This window comes from Eublepharis macularius, chromosome 5 (genome assembly GCF_028583425.1).
Source record: "Eublepharis macularius isolate TG4126 chromosome 5, MPM_Emac_v1.0, whole genome shotgun sequence".
In the NCBI taxonomy this organism is placed as follows: Eukaryota; Metazoa; Chordata; class Lepidosauria; order Squamata; family Eublepharidae; genus Eublepharis; species Eublepharis macularius.
In genome coordinates this window covers 88,514,955-88,538,206 of record NC_072794.1, presented here as the reverse complement: position 1 = coordinate 88,538,206, position 23,252 = coordinate 88,514,955, and the positions used below count along the sequence as shown (strand labels likewise).

At 46.8% G+C, this 23,252-nt stretch overlaps 1 protein-coding gene across 1 annotated transcript; it reads left to right on the top strand.

Annotated features, from left to right (window-relative positions):
* Nucleotides 1-2,232: 2,232 nt before the first annotated feature.
* Nucleotides 2,233-7,645, top strand: LOC129331164 (uncharacterized). The gene is made up of 2 exons (XM_054981555.1): nucleotides 2,233-2,251; nucleotides 5,867-7,645. The coding sequence occupies exons 1-2, from the start codon at nucleotides 2,242-2,244 to the stop codon at nucleotides 6,466-6,468; spliced, it is 612 nt and encodes a 203-aa protein (XP_054837530.1). The 5' UTR covers nucleotides 2,233-2,241; the 3' UTR covers nucleotides 6,469-7,645.
* Nucleotides 7,646-23,252: the final 15,607 nt, after the last annotated feature.

Below are 23,252 nucleotides of genomic sequence, written 5' to 3'. Positions count from 1 at the left end.
TCTTTAGTCGTCCTCGCGGGTATCGCCAATAGTTCCGAGACCACCTCCCACAGATCCTCTTTTTCCTCCTCTTTCACGTTTTGGAGACGCAAAATTGTCTGCGTTCGTTCCATCTGTAGCCCGATCAGCTGGTTCTCAACCAGCTTCAGCTCCTTTTTTGTAGCCTTCACAAGTGACGCACTTTCCAGAGCAGACTTCTCTGCCCCCCCCCCGCTGCTGCCTTAATGGTTTTCACTTCGCTTTCAATTAAGCCCACCCTTTGATCAGTTTCGTTCAGCTTGTCAACAAAGGGTTTTATGGCTTCCACCACCGCCCTGCGCACCAACTCTTCGAGCGACTCCCCCTTCAAGGTAGCCGAGATTGACTTACCGAGAGCGGGACTTTGCTTCTTTGCTGCCATTTGGGGGGGGGGCGCCAACAAAATTCTGGAACTCAACGAAGGGGAAGAACGAGTCTTCTTCAGATCAACCTCTCCTTCACAAACGCTTGTAGAACAGAAGGGATTCGCTTGTTTATGGGCTTCCGCCTGTTTCTTTTATTTGCCGTTTCTCGTTGCCCGGCGGCACTCGAGGCGCCGCGCACGTCTGCCGGCCTCCATAGGGACAAACGGTCAATTCCCCCCCCCGCATTGATTTCGGGGAGTTCTTCCCGCCGCGTCCCGGACCCTGGCTCCCTCCCTGGGAGTCCTGGGGGCTAATCCTTGCGGATCAGCCGCCCGGTCAGGGTGCCCGGTCGTTTCCTCCCGGACCAGCCGAGAGGAGCGTCCGGCATGGCTGAGAAAACGAAACCGAATCTCGGCAGGTCACCTTTATGAGTACAGCACATAATTATGATAGGCTCTAACCCTGAGTTGATTAACTGCAGATTGTAGGCCCAATGGCCCTGGTTTAAAAACGTAAATGCTAAAGAGTGACTATTGCTGCTGTGTTTAATATGACGGCAACCCCCAGCCACGGCACAGCCGTTAAGGCTGGGTGCCTCTTTTGATGCCCTGGAAGGAGAGAGAGCAGAGCTCCCCTTCCAGGACCCGTGGGGTGGGCGGAGCTTGCACGTTTAGGCGCGCTCCGCCCGTTTCCCCTCAGTCGGTGCCTCGAGCTCGGAGAGGAAGGAGCCTCTCGGCAGAGCTCCGAGCTGCGAGGCCTGGGGGGCGAGCGGCAGCGGCGTTATTTGCTGCATTGGCAGCAGCGTGTGCGGCGGCAAGCGGGGCGGCGTGCGGCGCTTCCACGCAGCGCTCGGTTTGCCGCTTGGGCGGCCCGGTTTGTAGCGCGGCGGGCTTCACAGCGGCGGCGCTGCTCGTTGGAGCCTGCAGGGAGTGCGGGCTTCGTGGCTGCGTGCCCGCCCAGAGTGGCCTGTCTTGAGCGGGGGCCTTGGGTGACCCATTAAACCCCTCTCCCTGCCCTGCGGAGTTCTCTGCGCGCTGGTGGTGCTTGGCGCGCTTTTCAGCGGGGTTTTTCTTTTGCCCCCCCCTTTTTTTCCCTGCGCAGGGTTTGCAGGAGGCTTTTGCTTGCCCGGTGGCCATTTTGTCCCCGGGTGGGCTATTTCTGGCGGCAGCCATTTTGTGAGGCTGCTGCCTCTGGGTGGCAATATCTGATACAGGGGCCTTGGGGATTGGGGCAAGCGGCCAATTGGGGGGTTTCTTCCTTTGGCTGCCAGAATTTGCCATCCCTATTGGCGTTCTATATAATTTGAATTAGATTTCACGAGTGAGCAATATTTATACTACTTCTATATTGTACCTGGGTAGTGCGAGCCTTCAGTGGGGTCACATCATTTTGAAGGGTGGTGATACTTGTTGCCCAGATACAGTTGATATAAATAAATAATTCAGAGATGCCACCTAAGAAAGGAGTGGGTACCTCTAAAGGGAAGCAGCCTGCAAAGCGGCCTCCCGCTAAGCGGGCTCCCCCACCTGCGTTATCCTCATCTGATGATGAGGGTGTTGATGATGCTCAGCAGGAGATCTTGGCGCGCATAGCAGCGTTGGAGAGCAGTCGGGGAGTTTCTGCTCCTTCTGGTGGGAGTGCGAAGAGGCCTAGGTCCACTAGGGCATCTTCTCGTTTAACTTTTCAGGCAGAGGTTCTTAAACGTTTGTCTGCCCTTGAAGGTGCTGCCAATCCGGCTGGGGACGACGTCGGCAGAGCTGTGGAGTCTGGTGAGCCTGACCTTCCTGGAGAGTCAGGGGTTGAGGACCAAGCTGGATCGCAGGTGGCCCTGCCAGTGGCTGTCGCGGTTGATAACACCATGGGAGATGGTAAGTTGACCTTAACACAACATACAGCTGCCTGGCCTTGGGGTCAGTGTGGGCAGGCCTCATCTGCTGGCGGCAGTGCCCCTGGGCCTTACCCTTCTTGTAGTTACTGGCCTGCTGTACCTGCTGGATCGCAGTCACCATTGGAGCCATACGTTAGGCCAGGGTCCGGACCGGCTGCATCCCACTTCCCGGTGGGGGCATGGCCACAGTGGGGTTCACCCGGCTGGCAAACAAGTGGCGCTGCCATGCCTGCGGCTTCCCAAACTGTGCCCAATGCTCAGCAGTTTATGCTTTCCTCTTCACAGGGTCTGGCTGGGCAGCCTAGCTGGTTCTCTGGTCCTGGTTTTTTCTGGCAGGGTCAGCCTTATGTTCAGACCCCTTATGGGTCTGTGCCATTCAGAGCTTTACCCTTTGGCGATACCGCCTTACCGTTGGGGGACCATTTGACCCCGTCCACTCGTGATAAAATATTAAAGGGGGAGTACATCGACGTCTTCACCCTTCTCTTCAGGGAACTGGAGAAGAAGGACAAAGAGGACTTAGATGACAGGGAGAAGGAAAGGTTAAAGCGTAGACGGGTGGATAGGACGTGGTTTAACTGGTTGCCGGGGTTCCTTATATATGCAGGTGTCCTGGCTAGGGCACAGCCTTGGAGGGCAGCCTCGCTTATCCAGTACATGGATATAATTTACAAGGGCTATTCGGACTTCAGTGGTGCTGCATGGTTGCAGTACGACGAGGAGTTCCGAATGCGGGCTGTCATGAACCCCGCTATACCGTGGGACCAGATACACCAGCAATTGTGGTTGCAGGTGATGTCACCTGCTAAGCCTAACTTCGGGGATAGGTCTGATAGTGGGCACTTGGTGCACAGGGCATCAACTTCTTCTGGCACCCGCGCCTCCGCGGGGCAGTCGGTTCAGACACGGCTGCTTTGCTGGGAGTTTGCCTCACAGGGCGTCTGTGCCAGGAAGTCTTGCCCTTATAAGCATGAATGCCCCATGTGTGCAGGGCCCCATGCTTTTACAGCCTGTCCCAGATCCAAGAAAAGGGGTGGAGGTAGGCGCCCCTGGGGGGGTAACCAGCCTCCGTCTGGAAAAGGGTCCCAGCCCCATAAATCTGAGAATCCTCAGTGAGTTGTTATTGGGTTACCCACAGCGGGACGATGCAGTTTACTTGTTGAATGGGTTTAAGTTTGGGTTCCGCATTCCTTTTCAGGGGCCAAGGTCCTCCTTCATGTCAACGAACCTCAGGTCTGTCGTTGGCATGGAAGGAGTGGTTAGAAGTAAGATAGCGAAGGAATGTGCGGCAGGCCGTGTTCTGGGCCCGTTTTTAGCCCCTCCTGTGCCATGCCTGCGTGTTTCTCCTTTGGGGGTGGTGCCCAAGAAGGCTGCGGGCGAGTATCGCCTGATACACCACCTCTCTTACCCAAAGGGGGCATCAGTGAATGATGCCATCCCCGATCATCTGTGCACGGTCCGCTACACGTCTTTTGACCAGGCTATGCGAGTGGTTAGACGGTGTGGAGTTGGGGCGGAGATGGCCAAATGTGACATAAAGTCAGCGTTTCGCCTTCTCCCCGTGCACCCAGATGATTTTGAGCTGCTGGGTTTTGCTTTTGAGGGCCAGTATTACATGGATCGGGCTTTGCCTATGGGCTGTTCGATCTCATGTGCGGCCTTTGAGCGCTTCAGCTCATTCCTTGAATGGGCATTGCGTCAGCAGACAGGCTGTGGCGATACCAGTCATTATCTCGATGATTTTATTTTCGTTGGGAGGGCTGGCACGGGTCAGTGTGCGCGCTTGCTGGCAGGTTTTACTGAGCTAGCTCAGCGTCTGGGTGTTCCTCTTGCAGAGGAAAAAACAGAGGGACCCACGACGGTGCTAACCTATTTGGGGATTGAGCTTGATACCGTTCAGCAAACCTTTAGGCTGCCTGAGGTGAAGGTGCATGACCTTCGGGAGCGTTTGGCCTCCCTTAAGGAGAAGGAGAAGGTGTCCCTTCTTGAACTGCAACAGGTTGTAGGGCACCTTAATTTTGCCTGCAAGGCTGTCGCCCCGGGGAGGGCATTTCTTAGGCGTCTATGTGACGCCATGGCTTCCTTGAGGCTGCCACATCACAGGTTGCGCATATCCAGGGGCATCAGGGAGGATTTGGAGGTTTGGGAATCGTTTCTTAACTCATTTAATGGGGTTGCCTTTTGGAGAGAGGACCTATTGCTTGAGGCCGAACTCCAGATCACTTCCGATGCCTCTGGCACGACTGGCTTTGGGGTTTATTTTCGGGGGCACTGGTGCGCTGAAGAATGGCCAGCGGACTGGCATGATGGAGTTTTGGATAGGGATCTTACTTTTTTGGAATTTTTTCCGATTCTGGTAGCGATCTGGCTGTGGGGGAGGGAATTGGCCAACCACACGGTGCACTTTTGGTGCGATAATTTGGCTGTGGTACAGGTGATTAACTCCCTCACTTCCAGATCGCCTAGAGTAATGAGATTGGTTAGGTTGTTCACGCTCCGGTGCCTTCGACTGAACATTTTGTTCTTGGCAAAACACGTTCCAGGGGTAAACAATGGACTGGCAGACGCTTTGTCTCGCCAACAGATGGAACGGTTTCGCCAGCTTGCTCCCGAAGCCGATCCGCAGCCCTCCAGGATGCCAGTGGAGTTGTGGCGCCTTGGGAACGTGAGGTTCAGCGCGCCATTTCTCTAGCTATTGCCCCCAGCACCCGGAGGTCCTATGACCGCGCCGTTCAGCAGTTTGCCTCTTTTCGGCTCGGGGCTGGACTGCCCCAATTGTGGCCGATTCCGGTTGAGCACATACTGCGATTCTGTGTTGATCGTAGAGGTAAGGGTTGTGCTCCTAGGACAATCAGAGGTCAGCTGGCAGCCTTGGCGTTTGTTAGCAAGGCTCGTGGCTGGCAGGATTTTACAGGGGACTTTAGAGTCCGCAAAATGTTAGAAGGTTGGGTGCGGGAGCTGGGAGCTGCGGTAGATGATAGGGAGCCGATGTCCCCGGCCATTCTGAAGGGGTTGGGAGCTACGTGGGCTGATGTATGTCGTTCTGACTTTGAGGCCAAGCTCTTCCATGCAGCGGCTCTTATTGCCTTCTTTGGGGCCCTGCGGGTAAGTGAGCTGGTGGTCCAGTCAGCTCGGGACTGCTCAAATCGGGCCTTGTTGGCCCGAGATGTTAAATTGACAGGGGATATGGTAGCAGTCACCATTAGGCGATCTAAGACTGATCAGCTGCAGAAGGGTTCGGTGGTGCAGCTGGGCTCCTGTGCTGATAAGGAGCTTTGTCCTGTGCGTGCGCTTAGAGCATATTTGGAGGCTCGAGGGGATGAGCCCGGGGTGTTGTTCATTCACAGGGACGGGGCTCCACTTACTCGTTTTCAGTTCTGGGCAGTTACTGCGCGGGCTCTTGCCAAGCTTGGTTTGGCCGGTTTTAGGTTTGGCACGCACTCTTTTCGGATTGGAGCGGCCTCGACGGCTGCTGCCATGGGTTATTCTGGTCCAGCCATTCAGAGGGTAGGCCGTTGGAGGTCTTCGGCTTACAGGTCGTATGTGCGCCCCCTACCAGGGCCATTATAGTCTTTTAACTGTTGTCTTTTCTTAGGTGCTGTGGCGCGTCGAGGAAGGTGCTCTATCCTTATCTGCGGGCACAGCTTCGTCTTTTGGGCCGCCCACCAGGCTAAGAGGACGGCGTTCGGGTCCCAGCTTGGCCTGAGCCGGTGGGCTACAGTGGAGTGGCAGGGCCGTCGAGGCCTGCGTTGGCCTGGCCTGCTTCCACTATTATTTGAAGGGAGGTGTGCCCCTCCGCCTCATATTCTCGTCATTCACCTGGGGGGGAATGACTTGGGTTTGGTGAAGGGCAAGGCCCTGTCACTGCAGGCACAGGCAGACTTGCAGTTGATAGGCAAGTGCTGGCCTGGTGTCTTAATTATATGGTCCGATATAATTCCCAGGAGGGTTTGGCGGGAGGCCTTGGATCATAAGGCCATTGAGGGAGCACGTTATAAGGCCAATAAGGCTTTGCACAAGGCTTTGGAGAAGGGGTTGGGGGTTTATTTGCCCCACCCCTGTATAAGGGCTGATCTGCCGGACCTCTACCGAGGTGATGGCGTTCACCTTTCTTTTAAAGGCAACAACATATTTCTGGACGACTTGCGGCGGGGGTTGCTGGAGGCATTACGCCATATTTGGGGCGTCGAGGCCTAAGCAGAGGCTTGACCTCGTCGGTGGCAGGTTAGAGTTGGGATTTGAGAGCGGGCCGGTGAGTACCCTTGGCACATCCTCATTGGTGGGGAATTGGGGTCTGTCAGGAGCGGCTGCGGCCCTACGGCTCAGCTGCGAGGGCAGACTGCCTGGTGGGACCTCCCAGACAAGTCCTTATCCCAGGCTGTACGGCTTGGGGTGTTTGGAGCTTTATGGGGGGAACCATTCGCCTGGCCGGCCGGGCCCAAGCCATCTCCGTTGGATGGCTCGCACCCGGGGCAGTGGGTCTCGCCCAGGCAGGTTCAAGGAGAAGGTCCCATGGTGACCACTGGCTTGACCTGTACCGCTAGTTAGCTCCCCTTGTTGCCGCTGTTAAGGTTATGTTGTTGCTTTAATAAAGTAGCCCTTAGTACCCAAAACCTGTGTCTGCCTCTTTCTTCCGACTAGGGTATCAAGACGGCAACCCCCAGCCACGGCACAGCCGTTAAGGCTGGGTGCCTCTTTTGATGCCCTGGAAGGAGAGAGAGCAGAGCTCCCCTTCCAGGACCCGTGGGGTGGGCGGAGCTTGCACGTTTAGGCGCGCTCCGCCCGTTTCCCCTCAGTCGGTGCCTCGAGCTCGGCCCACCCTCCACACCCTATAACAGGACAGGATTAGCCGGTCGCCTCATTTGGGGCCAGGTAGGAATTTTTCCCCCTTTTGCAAATTGGCATGGGCAACAGGGGTTTTTTCGCCTACCTTGTTCTGTTGTGGTGGTTGTGGTAATTGGCAGGCGGTGCCGCAGCCTGTTAGGTTAGTGGCAGGTTAGAGTTGGGATTTGAGAGCGGGCCGGTGAGTACCCTTGGCACATCCTCATTGGTGGGGAATTGGGGTCTGTCAGGAGCGGCTGCGGCCCTACGGCTCAGCTGCGAGGGCAGACTGCCTGGTGGGACCTCCCAGACAAGTCCTTATCCCAGGCTGTACGGCTTGGGGTGTTTGGAGCTTTATGGGGGGAACCATTCGCCTGGCCGGCCGGGCCCAAGCCATCTCCGTTGGATGGCTCGCACCCGGGGCAGTGGGTCTCGCCCAGGCAGGTTCAAGGAGAAGGTCCCATGGTGACCACTGGCTTGACCTGTACCGCTAGTTAGCTCCCCTTGTTGCCGCTGTTAAGGTTATGTTGTTGCTTTAATAAAGTAGCCCTTAGTACCCAAAACCTGTGTCTGCCTCTTTCTTCCAACTAGGGTATCAAAGCTAGGGAACACATTATACAATGAATTAACCTGGAAATAAGATAATTTCAGGTGTTGGTCAGTAATAGAAGAGCAGGATTTGGGTCCAATACCACCTTAAAAACCAAGGGTATGAGTCAAAGTTCCCTTCACCAGAAATAAGATATTTCTTTAAGTAATTACAGCAGGAGAATGATTACAGTGGTTACGTACACATTTTGCCACAGCATGTCATATTATTGTTGCTTACAGTTGAATAGTATACCAATAAAAATCCTAGACAACTTATTTTTTCCAAGATTACAGGGCATTCTTAATGAGACTTGCTCAAAAGCTTACTGATTTCAATAGATGGACTTTCAAGGAACAAATAAAACTATTACAACTGTATGTCAGACATCCTCTGCAATACCAGTAAGAACAGAGAGAAGAAATTCCTTGTTTAAATATAAAGAGACTTTTTTCTGTTCAGAAGTTTTCAGATCTTAATAAATTATTCATAAAAACTAATGTGATTGAATGCTATTTCTGATCCATGAGGTTAGCTGCAAAGCTGGATGACATTTTATTCACATACAACAAGAATCAGCCACTGCTAAGAATGGGGAAACTGAGGTGATTTTACATCTAGCATATACTGTTTTGTACAAGCTTAATGTTTACATTTTTAATTCTAGTGTGTTTTTTATTTTAAACGATGGTGTCAGCACTGAAGCTGCACTAATTTGACAGACTGCAAGGAATGCAATAATTACTGGGAGAGAAGCTGCCAAACCTGCTACAAAGTTTTAAATAGACTAGATACATTAAAATCATACAGTGCAAAACCAGTGTCCTTCTAAGCACATTGTCTTCAGAAACTTTCTGCTCCATAGCTTCTGTTTCAGTGGGCAGAGAATAGTGTAACTTGCTTCAGATTGCCCTGTAAATTCTTCATTGTTACTCCCAGTTTTGGATCTAGATAGTCCCAACTCCCTATTGGCCAGTGTTAAATAAAAGGGCATCTATTATCATTTATAATATTCCCACAGTGCTGGGTCAACTACAACTTCAAAAGAATAAATAAAATACTTAATCCAATCAAAAATATGTTCCAAAGCAATTCATAATTATACATTTAAAAGGAATTAAAATGCTGTGCTTGAATTTGTCAAAGAATCAAAACATGACAATTCAGCTTAGATTTGGCAGCACAACTTTAATAAATCCTTTGACAAGAGTTACAATTTTATTTGAAATGAATCAATTAAAATTTAGTAGAACAATTGAGTGGGTGCATAAATTAATATTATTTGCATCTGACACAGTAATATGAGCCTTCACAGAGCTGACCTTGACATAGTGTTTTTAAATATTTTTATATATCAAAAATACAATTCATTTTGGATGCCACATGAGCATAGAAACAATAACCATATGTACAAAGCTTCAGTATGTATGAAAATACCTTGTCAATACTTGAGAGCACTGGTTCATCTAGCTCAGTAGTATTTACACTGACAGGCAGCGGCTACCAAAGTCTCAAGCATCGGTCTTTCCGAGCCATTGCTAAAGGAAATTCTTCAAACCGAGACAACAGGGATTAATCTGGGATCTTCTCTATGTAAATCAAGTGCTGTGCCAATGAACTCTGGGTTGCCTCTCATAATTATAATCATTGGTAGTAGAAAGTGCATAGAAGTCATAGTGGATTTCTGGTGACACCTGCTGGGGTTTTCAAGGAAAGAGACTCACTGAAGTGGTTTGCCATTGTCTGCCTCTGGATAGCAACACAGGTCTTCCTTGGAGGTCTCCCATCCAATTACTAACCAAGACTGATCTTGCTTAGCTTCCAAGATCTGATGAGATTGGGCTTGCCTGGATTATCCAGGTCAAGGCAATTATAGTCATTATCAGATCATAATAAATGTGCATAAAATACAAGTCTCTTAGAAAGAAATAGTGCAAATGTAGTGCATTCAGTTTAATGGGGATTTAGAATGATGTGACTGTTTAGGATTGCAATGTAAGAGAATTCTTTATAATGTTAGGCCCTTGTTCAAATCTCACTTTTCATTTTATGTGGCTTTAGTGAAGTCAGTGATCTGCCAAATGAATAGTACTAGCCTGCTATACAGAAGTGTTGTAAATGCAAAGAAAAGAGGAAATGCAAGAAAAAGACCAAGGTAGCAACCTACAATTTCAAATTTATTGTATCTCCATATCCATTTATATTTGCACAAGAACTTGTGCAGCTAATTTCGGAGTACTATACTATATAGGGAGGAAACTATAAGGTATTGCATAAGATCTCTCACAAGCCAAACTGTGTGCTTGTTTATGCTTCTGCTAGTGCATCGCTGTCTACAGGCCAATAGGCTATATCCTACCACTGTTTAACTGGTGGAAGCAGAACTTCCCCACCCAGCAGCTTTTTGTGATCCCAAAAATACTTTGTTTGGGAAAGGAGGACCTGCACAGACAAAAGGCCACATGCAGTGAGAAGTAAAATGAGAGGATATTATCCATTCTCCCTCTTCTGTCAACAGAAAGGTCATCGGACCCTTAAAACTATATAAATGCTAAATAATAGCATTATTAGGCAGGAACAATGCACAGGGAAATTCTCTTATGCATGTTCCAATGAAATGAATGGTATCTGCACAAGGATGTGATTCTGCTCATAGATCATAAACAGCAGTTTAATATTGCAAATTCTGATCCTGTTTCCCAAAGAATTTGATTTCCTTTCTAAGTGTTCCAGTCCGGCTTCCATCCAGGACACGGGACGGAGACAGTACTGGACACCCTCATGGATGAGGTTTCATTGGCTACAAGAGGGAGGTTGAAAGGGAGACAGCTCTTCTACCCAATGAGATCCCAAGGGGAGATCAAGAGGGATCTGTGTCTAATTGGCAGGAATCAGATTCTGATGTTTGATAGAGCTTCTGTTTGGAATCTTATGTTTGTCGTGGTTAGCTTAGGTCATTTGACACTTTTTCGAACTTCTGACTAGAAATGGGCACGAACTGAAATACAAACCAAGATTCATCATGAACCGGGCCAGTTCATGTTTCTCGAACTGGCAGTATGTCGGGGTGCAATTTTAACAAACCGCAACGAACTGCTGTTTTTTTATGATTCGTATTTCAGTTCATGATTCCAGACACCCAGAATCAATCTATTCTCTAGACAACAGGGGGGATGGACATCTGCAGTCCTTCTGCCACCCTGGGAACACCAATGCTAGCCTTTCAAAGCTTGATAGGCAGCTCTGGCTGCCAACCAAAGAACTCCCATTCTGCTCTATAAGAGCAAGAAGTATATAACAACCAGCTTTCAGGCAAGTGGTTTCACTTTCCAGCAGGCAGATAGAGAGGGAGGAACTGCTGCTGGATTTTCAGTCAGAGAGGGAGGTATTTGGAGTTTGTGCTGGAGATTCTGTAATATATTAGACTGATTAACAGTCTCATTCTTATTTTGAGCACCTGTCCTGGCTAGGAAGATGCCTGGTGGTGGCTTTGGGCTCTGAACCCACCCTGGTCTCTCTGGCACTGCCAGCCTCAGGAGTCAATCCTAGTAGGTTCCTCAACTGAGGGCTCCTCTTTAGAGCACTTGTCCCAGCTGGGAAGGCGCCAGGGTGGTGGGTCAGGGCTCTGACTCCACTCCAGTCTCTGTGGCACCACCAGCCTTAGGGGCCAAGCCTAGTGGGTTCCTCACCTGAGGTCCAACATAGTGCTACCTTGCCAACCACAATGCTCATTAGCACCATGAAGGTTAGAATGGGGGGGGGCAAGACTCACACTTCCAAACAAAAGGAATAGGCGGAGGTCTCAGGAGGCAGGCACTTGTGTAGTGTCTGAGATTATTGCCTTTGATGGACCAACTTTGTCCATTGTGGAGGATGTGGGCTTTTGCCATGTGCTGCATCATTGTGCCCCCTGGTATACCATCCCCTTGCGGCAGGACATTGGCCTGTCCTTGCCAGGTGCGAATGCACACCCTTGCAAGGGGAATTTTAACCTCCTGTTGCAGGAATGGATTCCGCTGATGGAAGGCTTCCCTCGCAGCCCCCCCATTGGTGAAATGGGTTATGGTGGTCATCATTCTCACCTCGAGGGGATGGGCTTCCCCTTGCCAGGTACAAACATCCCCCCCCCGAACTCTTTGATCTTCAATAACATCTCGTAGGCTTTGGCCACTTACTTAATGTCAGTAACATCATCTCTAACATTATGCCATCAGTGTGTAACATTACTATGTGGGTTGATTTGATTGTTCCGAGCCAGGCTCCAACCGCTCCCCAGACTGTGTGCCACTGCCAAACTCAGGGGACAAGTGTCTTGGTGGGAAAGGGCTGTGGCCCACCTCCTGTCCACACTAGGTGCAAAACAACAAGGGGAATTTTAACCACCTTCCCCATGGGTGGGGAAGGCTTCCCTTGTGACCACTCTGTTGGAGAGATTTCTGTTCCCCCAAGGTCTCCTTCCCCACAGGATTAACCTCCCCTCATGGATCACCTCTATCCTTTCCTGTCCAAGAATATTCCTGTCTCCCCAGAGAACATCTACTCCTTCCCCCACAAGGAGTAGATGTTCTCCTTCCATTCTCAGAGAAAGATTCTCTAACTCCATCAAACGTTTTCATTGCAACTTTTTGGTGCTGCAATGTATTTCAATGGAGTCAATGCAAGTCAATTGGAATTTGTGACTCCCATTATATCTAATGGAACTTTCCTGGGGGCACCCGCTTTGGGGTTCTATAACTCAGACATCCAAAATCCAATCTTGGAGGGTGGCTGGAGGAGAGCCTGCTGAAGACTCCCTGTGAGTTTGGCATCTCTGACTGTCATGGGGGCCATTCTACGGCCTCTGGAAGTGACAAACCACAAATCACAAACTGGGACAAGCTCATGAAAGTTTGTGGTTCGTGGGCCATGCATCGCAATGAACCATGAACTGCCACAAACTGCCATTTTCCCAGTTCATGCCCATCTTGTTTGGACACTCACATTTGGCATTGGTTCTGTTTTGATCCTCACATCTGGCATGGGTTCACTTTGGATGGAAGAAGCATATTATTTTTCCCCATAGGAAATAATGGAGACAAGGATGGCTGGTGGGCATTTGGTGGGGGGGTCTGTAAAATTGGACTTCTTGTCCAATTGACTTGAAAATTGGAGAGTGTGTAGTAGAAAGGCGTAACTAGGTTTGCTGCAATTTTGCTGTCATTTGCTTGGGAAACAACCATTTCTCCCCTCCCCCATTTATTCCCCCCCATGGGGCCCCTAAAATTCCGGGCTCTAAAAAAATTCCCAAATGGAATGATGAAATGGTAGTGAGATGCTCAAAACTTTGGGGTAATGAAACCATGCCCTCATCAAAACCCAAATCTCAAATTAAAACAGATTTTTTTAAAAAACGCACTCTCCTATCTTTAGCTATGTGCCTGCTTAGGCAAGAATACTATCATCCCAGCTATCAAAGGGAGAAAAAACACTTTCAAAGTTAAGTGATTCCATACCTACATCATCTCTCATTTGTCTGTGTTCAGTTTTAATCTCTTCACCCTCATTCATAGCCTCCAATCATTGAGACAGTAGTTTGCAAGACTTAAAGAAATATAGAGTTGTGAATTACATGAGTGTACAAGTCAAATATAGCCAACAAGGTGATCCCTGGACAAAATGCAAATGGTGTAAACATATATGTATACTATAACAGCATGTGAATGGCTGGTAACAACACAGCTACAGCACCACACTGTGCTTAACAACAGGAGAAAGTCAATTCCATTATGCTACATGTCATTTGAGATCCTATTCTGAAAAGTTACTATGAACTATTTCATACAGGAGGATGCAGTAATGTAGCTAGCTGAAATGAATTTATGATCCCTTAGGCAGCCATACTTTCAGAAAACCTATACCACAACCCTGTGTTCTGAACATGTTTGTGGCATTGTCTATGGCTTCCAAGGATCAAAAAGTGATCATAAGATGCTATACAAATTACCCACATGAAAATATCTCTCCTTTTAACTGATAAAGGATTATATTTAAGTTTATAAGACCTCTCTTATTTAAAGGAACCTGTCTTGTTTTTAAAAGATAGTGTTTTTGTTCAGAGAATGGTTCTCTGCAGAGTATAACAGATGTCCAATCTTTTAGAGCACTCCTAGCTCCACAGCACTGAATTTAATTAGACCTCACAGTGCTATTGTGTCCTTTTATCTATTGGATTTTCATCTAGCAAATGTACCTAGAATAAAAGTTCCAAACAACATTTATGTAAAGTGTACAGCCCAGCAAATTCAATAGAAGTTTTGAATGAAATGTTTTGAAAATTAGTTTTAAGAGACCAACAACCTAATCTTGCACATGCTTACCCTGAAGTAAGTCCCACCGAGTTTAGTGAAATTTACTATTGAGCAAATGCATATAGGATAGCAGCTTGAGAGATGCCCTTCATTTAGGAGTGTACAAAGATGCCCTTTTTTGCTTCTTCATGTTTTCACATGTTGTTGTGAGCCTCTTCATTTTGCCCATTTTCATTGCTGATGTTCATGGTCTGTTTCTTTTATGCTGTTTTCACACCTATTATATGTAATTGGATTCAAAAATAATATTAAAAATTACTTAAATTCAAAGAGGAAAGTTTGGTGTGAACTGTGAAGTAACATTAAATGGCATAAAAATAAAGGCTCATGGGTCTTTTGAGTCAAAAAGGCGGGACCACAAAATTCAGTAGCAATTCTACAGTTGCTTTGCCAGATTTTTAAGCAGCAGCAAGATTATTGTATATCCAGAGGCTACATATAAAAGAGATTTTAAGTAAATTGCCATCTGATTCCATCAAACTTTTGCATAGTTCTATGACCACCTGAATAGGGTCCTGACTCCTTTCCTCTTCAAGCAAGGAGATCCTGATTCAGTTTGCACTGTATGATTTTTTTCAATGTAGAGACTAATTCTAGAACAGTAGCCATATTACTCTTTTGCAGCAAAAATAACTGAGAGCACTTCACTGCCTTAAAACCCAAACACATATATGAATGTTTGTAGGTAAGTGTTTGTAGATAACTTCCTATTTCTTAAATGCAACCCCCTAAATCCTTTTCCTATATTTACCAGTAAAAGAAGATACCATTCTCTGAGGATAAAATTGCAGCCTCTAACTTCCAAACAAGAAAGAGCTACTGAAATGGAAGGAAATTAAACTAGAAAATATGGTTGTTCTATGTTAATCCTCTTCATTTATGCATTAATCCACTTAATGACTGAAAACCAATGTCTCAGTTTTGGCACTTCCAAACATGTTTTTTTGGTCAAACGTTTGGCTCCTGCATACAAAGGGTGGTTTATTCTTTTGTCATTGAGTGCATCTTGCTTTTTCCAAAGCTGCTGCTGACATCTATCGGCATGTGTCTAAAAGTGCACTCCTCGTCTAGATTTTATTTCTTCAGTATTATATTCTCTCAGGGCCCTTCACGTGTTACTTTTAATACATACACATACTGATAATGTTAAAAGTGTAACATATAAAAAGACAAGTATGTGTTTTGAAGGATGTGTACGTGATCTAAGAGTCCAGCAAATAATCAAAGCTCTCTGCTATGTGATCATATCTTTGAAATTCTTATTTCATGCAGTATATAGGAAGCTCCCATGTATGCCTCCAAATTCTGATAGCATTTTAATGACACTAAATGCTACAAAAGTTATACTCACATTTCCTTCCATCTTTAGTGTTAAAATAAATCTCCCTATATAACAAATGACCAGAATGTTCACATAACTACTGCCACCAAACCATCTCCAGATGTGGTGCAATGGCAGAATATCCAGTATGGTTCAGGCAGGTAAGGAAATATAGACGTACCAACAAATACCTTTTTCATAGAGATGCCACTCACCTGGTTAGCTGTGACCACTGTCCAGCCACTTGGAAATGAACATGCAATAGTAAAATCAGTTGGTGGCAGATATACCAGCACATTCTATTAACAGTGCTTTTAGTGTCTCTCTCAGTTAAGAGAAATAAAGCAAAAGATGGGTCTGATTTCTATTAAAATGAGGAAGCAACAGGAACATGAGGAACTTATGTGAACCATTGCAGTCAATGGTGTTAGTTACACAATCATTCTCTTCTCTCTACTCAAAATGTCAGAAAGACTGTTCCATGTCATTTATTTGATTGCTTATTATCCCATCCTTCCTTCATGTAGCACAGAGCAGCATGCTTGGCATGAGGAGAGGCATGAAGACAGTAGAGAAGTGGAAGACTAGCTTGCTGTGTAAGATATAATAGCTGAGCATCTGCCCCACTTGTTTCTTGCAGGTCTTGTGTCCCATGAGAACAAAAACAACAGCTAAAGGGTTCTTGGTCTGTGGAAGAGAGCCTGCGGTTCTTCTAGCTGAGAGCCATTAGGACAGGAAGTCTATGAAAAGATTCACAGGACAGCAACCAACCATCTTGCAAAGGAAAGAGGGTGAGGTGTCTGAACTGACATGGACATCTATGTTTATGTTCATGTTTATTGGATTTGTAGCCCGCCCTCCCCGCAAGCAAGTAACAACAATAGTAAAATATACAAAATATAAAACTAATCATATATAAATAGTAATCAATAAACATAAAAAATATAAAATATAAATCTAAGCCAGGTGGAAGAGTTTGCACCAGCCTGGCTTTAAGGAGCAAGAAATTTCTGTATTTTTCTATGTTTACTTAATTTATACTTTGTTTATTGGAATATGAGCTGGGGCTTCAGTCTTCCCCGCCCCCCCCCCCCAATCCTATCTTCCAAGAATTAAATTATTCCAGAGGCCTCTGTTTGTCCAACGTCAAAGGGAAGGAACTTGTGTGCATTTGTGCATGTGAGAAGACTTCCCCAACTCAATACTACCCCTCCCACCTGCCACCACCCAAGTTCTGCTCTATGAACATACCTACCTGCTGCTTGGTGCAGAGGACGGGCTTTGTGAGTGTGTGGGGGATGTGTGAGCTTCTAGATCCCACCCTATTTTCTCTTGTTCACTATCCAACCTAACTGAGATAGGAGGAGTTTCTAGCCTATGTGTGGAAAGAACAGGCAGGCACAAAGGTGAGACTCTTTCAACAAAGTCTGGGCCCTTGAAAGAGAAAGATTTTTACTAAACACAGCTTTAGAGTCTAGAACACAAGTACAGAATTAAGAAAGGAAACAAAACATATGTGGCTAATCTAAACTTTACAGTTGCTAGGGTTACCTTGGCATCCATTCCTGGGATGGACACAAACCTGCTGGAATCTTGAAAACAGAGGCTACTCAATACAGGCCTGTTCCCTTCCTTGTTCCTAGTCCTGGCTTCAGTATTCCTGATTGGGTGTCCAGATCTTTTAACCCTTTCTGCCCCAGCTGGGTGGGTTTTCCTTTGCCCTTTTCTAACTGAGACAGTAAACCCCCTATGTGAATTATAGGGGCACCCTTTTCTCCCATAAGCTTAGGAGCCATATCTCAAACCTTTATGGCCCAACTCAGGCCATCCAAATTGCCATCTATCTTGCTTTCCCTAGCAAGTATCAATCAGGAATAGCACAACAGGAGAGAGAATCGCAGAGAGAACTGGTAGAAACAAAAACAAGAAAACCCGTGATATACTGACTAAGATGTAATAAGACACAGTCAACAGAGTAATAAAGCAAGGAAAACAATGAGTCCTTCTGTGGAAAATATTCTAATATAGAAATGTATAATTCTATGTCTGTCATATACAGTCTCTGTACTAATTCTCTATGTTGTTACTTCTGTGTTCTTGCAACATGGGCCATTTCCACACAGCTTACCTTATTGTGCAAAATAGCGAAATCTCACGCAAAATCTCGCGAGAAGACGCTGTTATCGCATCTTCTCGCGCGATAACAGCGTCTTCTCGCGAGATTTCGCTATTTTGCAGAGTAAGGTAAGCCGTGTGGAAACGGCCGTGATTGCTGTTTGACTGTGACTCTTTGAAAAAGATTGATATTGAAACGGGCCAATGAGGATCTAGATATCCCGTTAGAGTTATTATGAGACTCTTCACACTCTCCACAGCCACTTAATGAAGAACCTTCGTGTCAAGTCTTATTTCCTCTAATACCATTGTGATACAAGTGCTTTTTGGACCTTCTTTACTGTTGGACTTCTGTTTGATTGTTGGACATGCTCTTTAGACTAAATTTGTTATATGCTGCTATTCATGCACTTTAATATTTCATATGTGCAATATGATTACTCTTTGAGGACTAGCACCTTAACTATTTGTGTTCTGTGTTTCCAGTGTGTATATCTTTCACTCATTTGCAGTAGCACTTTAAGAATTTACTCACTTTGGGTACAGAATTTGTATATGACAGACATAGAATTATACATTTCTATATTAGAATATTTTCCACAGAAGGACTCATTGTTTTCCTTGCTTTATTGCTCTATTGACTGTGTCTTATTACATCTTAGTCAGTATATCGCGGGTCTTCTTGCTTTTGTCTTTTCCCTAGCAGCTAAGCAAATGGTTATCTCCGTACAAGAAACTCATCTCCACTCAGCCATCAATTTAAATAGTTTACAGTCCCATTTCCCCCCTCCCTTCCCAGAGAATGATTTTTTTCTCTCTCTCTCTGAATGGGCCTCCTGGGTTTAAATCAAGGCTTCTTGCACCTCTCTGTCACACCAGTATACATACAACCTATAGTGAGACAAATATAGGCCCCACAGAGCCATTGCAGTGAAGGGAAGGCTGGAGCCTCTTTTCCTTGCATACCACAGTCCAACTGGGAATCGAATTTCCAAAGCAAAGTCACAACACACATCTGAGGGAGGAACCAAGGGAAAACATAATGTTTAGTTAGACGCTATGCTTGTCGGATAATCCTGGGCTTTTACATGACAGTATCACAGTATTCTTTCTTGCAGATCTGATCTCCCAAAGACAGGCAAGCATTTTGATGAGAAAAGATGATAATCCACAGAGAATCAAGGATGATTTGACATGCCAAATATAAGCCTCTGTGCCTGTTCTGAAATGTTGCCTACCCCTTGGAGTGGCAAATGCCTGTCTTGTCCTGCTTGATAAGTAAGAATTTTAGTTTCCTATTAAACTGAGATGATTTCTCCTATCTTTCTAAAATCTGTCAACATTGGGGAGGAGGACTTATAGTTCCTCAGAATTTAATCCCCTCTGGATGGATAAATAAGATGTATTTGGTAAACATGTATTTTTGCTTTTGCCTATAAAACTGGATTTCTCCCCCCCCCCCCCCCGCCGCCCCAATATGGCTGAAACTCTGTAGTAAGGGTGCTTTTGGTGAAGATACAATCTGGAAAAAAATGTTGGTCCAATTGGATAAAAAAACAAAGACATTACAGCCTATGTGAGTTCTAGGTGAGTAGCTGTGTTGGTCAGCAGTAGAACAGGATCTGAGTCCAGTGGCACCTTTGAAGCCAACAAGATTTTCAGTATATGAGATTTTGAGAGGCAGGTCCCTTTTTCAGATACCAGGCTAAGTGAGTGTGTTTTCCACTGAAAGCTCTTTCTCCTGAATATTGAAAACCAATAGAACACACAAACTTGTGAGGGAGGGGAATTTCCCAATCTTTTCATGTAAGTTTCCCTATTAGCTCTTTGCCCCCATCTTCATATTTGCCCACTTCTCTTTCCCCCACTGTCTGTCTTTCTGTTTCATAGTGCAGTAGATGAGCTCCAAAATCTCAGAATAGTACCTGGAGAGAGCCCAGTAGCCATTTTGAACTGCAATGTTACCTTTTGCCTAGGCAGTCTAAAATGGCTGCCCTGATCTTATGAAATAGTTTAAAAGATCTCTGTGCAAATTATATTTATTTTCTCTTACTGTCCCCATTTTTGTTCATATTAATTTTTTTCTTTAAGATGTTTCTACACACTGGGGACACAGAACTTAGATATAAGATTAAATGAAAACTAATATACTATTTTAAATGGAAATGAATTTTTTTTTAAATGCACACCCACTATAAGAGATAGAGGAGCAGAGAGAAATAAAACTAAATATTATCATTAAGGGGAGACCTACCCTAACATGTGAAGACTTGAAAGTTGGTACAATGCATTATCTGATGTGTAGAAAACATTAAGGCAGAAGTAACTATTAATTGGTCCTTTCAGTTGAACATTCAGTTATCCCTACAATCGAGGGTTTGTCTGCCTTTTGGATACATCTTCAGGGATGCCAGCTTTCCATCAGGTTAATGAGAATGGAAAACAAGAACTGGCAGTTTGAAATAGAATTGCATAAACTGTTAATGGCAGGGCTCAAACTCCTGACAATGCACTACATTTACAAAGGCACAGCCACTGTAGCTCTTCCTTCTATGGTCTCACTTTCATTGGGTTAATACATCTGTACCACTTCAGATTTTAAATGAGAGCCATTTTATTGCAATTTTTTATGCTTGAATCTGGGCACAACTTGAAATGGTTTCTCTTTTACCCCCCTATTTATTTAATCTTTACATCAATGATATCATTAAAGCAGTTTCAAGACTTATTCACCATGCACCCACCCTCAATAATCAAGATCTTTCCATTCTAATTTATGCTGATGACACTGCGCTACTATCTTGCACATCGATAGGATTGAAACGCATGCTGGCTAGCTTTAGCTCCTACTGTACTGATGAAGGCTTAACTATAAATGCTGAGAAATCCGAAGTAGTTGTCTTCGCAAGAGGATGCTGCCCAAAGAAAAAGGACCGGAAGATGGCATATATCAACATTGAACAAGTAACAACATTTAGATATTTAGGAATTACATTCCCCCAAGACCTAGCTTGGAAAAATCAGTTCCAATCCATCTCCTACAAGCTAACACCATATTTAAATGCCTTGACACATTTTTTTTTCACACAGAAGGAGGGAAATATTACCCAGCAGCTATAAAGACCTTTTGGGGTAAAATTAATCAAATGATACTTTATGGTTCTGGAATGTGGGATGAAGGTATATCTAAGATTATTGATTCCTGTGAACATGGACGTGGCAGTATGCTTTCAAGCCACAAAACCAGACAACACACCAACACTGCATGAACCAGACTCATCTCAAATTAAAATATTCAATTCATCATTAAGCATGAGAAATGAAAGGCATTAAGAAGTTATTCATCAATAAAAGCATATACAACAGCAGCAGAAAAAGAGCATTTTTAAGCAATGCCACCTGTCCAATATATATTTATCATGCAGACACCTCTGACCCAAATCCACACTGGGCCTTTCTCTCCACTTCCCAGACAGCACCGCCAGACAGGCAGTCCATTCTCTATATTTATTTCCCCTCACCCAGGGCTATTGAGGAAAAGGAATTCAAGATTTAACTTTCCCTAAGACACTACCATCATTTATTTACACTTGGTTCATTTGTCGCAACCAGAGTGTTTGAGTTTTGTGTGTGTTTCATTTCCCCTCAGCCAACAGCTTCATACCAGCTTCACACACAGCCAAACAAGAACAAGAATAACTTTTATTCACAACATAGGACATAGGAATGAATGATTTTCAAACACATAGGATACATTGTAGTTAAACCATGAATGCTTACTAAGTAGCAGGACAGATGTTAACAACCAGCTATATCTCTGCTGCCTTTCCTTAGCATCCTCAAAACTTTCTCTTTTAGTAACTACCTTCCAATGGACTCTCAGCTATTGCTGACCCAGCATTCTGCCAGCTCTCATTGGCTGTTTCTGAGGAAAGGCTGAGCTAGAACCAGTCCTGTCTGTCACAATAACTTTTTAAGAAGCCAAACAAAACACAGTGTAGATTCCACCCATTCCCAATGGAACTTGAAACTGAATGCCTTAATCCACTTTTCCCTATGGCAAAATGCACATAAATCCATTAAAGCTGCTACCATGGCTTTGTGTCTAAGACTTATTCATCAAAAATCTCTTTATGAGTACTTGGTATCCTGCTAGATTTAATCACCTAAGAGTTGCTGAGTGTGATGCCTGTTAAGGCAAACTGGTCCACATGCTCTGGGGATGTCCCTAAATGACATGTTTCTAGCAAACTGTTATATGTCAGATTAATCTTATATTATCTACCAAATTGTGCTTCACAGCTAATAATCTAATCCTAGGCTAATACAATCTCTGCGGGATCTTCCAAATGTTGTGTGTTATCCATTCAAAGGCAGCCTTAGTTGCCAAGTGAATTACTTAGTGCTGGAAATCCCATATTCCTCTCTCTGTGGATGATTGGGTCAATGATGTGTTAGATCTTTGTATAAGGGGCAGAATACCATACAACAGACAAAAAGCTCCTGTGAGGCCCCGCCCTACCCGCCGCTGGCCCCCCCTGCTCTGCCATACCCTTGGACCCCGGTTGGGGTGGTGGCAAAGGAGTTCCCTCGGCCTCAGACTGGGCGGGGGCAGCAGTTGAGCCACTGGCTTCTGCCTCCTACCAGCTGCCTGGAGAGCCTATGGCCGTTTCCCCTCTCTCTCTCGCTTCCTCGCTCTGGCCGTATGCGCTCTCCCCGCCAACTTCTCCTCCTCGGCGTCCTTGGGCTCTTCCCTTTTCTGCCACCGCCTCAACCCGCTTCTCCCCTCTCCCCCAATCCGCCATCGTGCTCCCTCCTTTCCCCGCCCCGTGCTCTGCTGTCCGTCCTGTCACTGGTGCCTTCCCTTGTCTGTTTCCACCCCTTTCCTCTCAGCTCGCTTGCCTCCTCCGTCTTCCTCCCTTCCCTGCACTCCGCTGACCCCTTCTCCTTCCCCCTTCTCGTGCCAGTCTCTTCATACTGGGAGCCCTCCCAACCTTCTGCTCCCCAATCTGGCTCCGCGCTGCCCCGGGTGCCCGCCTCCCTTCCGCTGCTCGCCCCCGCGCCCTTCCCCTTCCCGGCCCGGGCCTGGCCTGCTCGGCCGCCATGTCTCCACCCCAGCCGCCTCCTCGGCGGAGGCCTCTCCAGGTTTTCCCCGCCCGCCGCCGCCCGCGTTGTCGGGGGCGCCGGTCTGGTGCCCCTCTGCGGGGGTGGTGGCGGCAGCGGCGGCCCAGCATTCCCCGGCCCGCCGCTTCCTCCGGCCTGCGCCACGCCCGGGCGCTGCTCTGCCGCTGCGCCTGTCGGCGCTCCTTCGAGCCGGCTTCCCCCCGGGTCTTGAGGTGAGCGCTGGGGGTCTGGCGAGCGGGGGGGCGTTGGCGGGGCCCTGGCCTCGGCCCAGGGGGGGCCCTGGGTGGGCCCAGTCGGGGCGGGAAGGTCCTGCTCCGGACACACCCCCTCCCTGGGCCCAGCCTTCTGGTCTTCCGGGGCCTCTTCGGGGATCCGCGACATGTTAGTCCGCATTCACATGCAGCCGGCCTGGTCGATGCCTCAAGGTGAAGCTGAAAGGGAGCAGAGAGAGGTACCACCTAAGGATGCGAGCATTGTGGTCCTTCATCCGGGCCATCCATAGTAGGGGGGCATGGTCCGTGACCAAGGTGAAGGGGTTGTTCGAGAGGTAGAACTGCAGGGCGCCCACGGCCCACTTGACGGCGAGGGCTTCTTTCTCCACTGTAGCGTATCTGGTTTCGGCTGGCTGCAGCTTCCGGCTGATGAACAGGACGGGCCGTTCTTG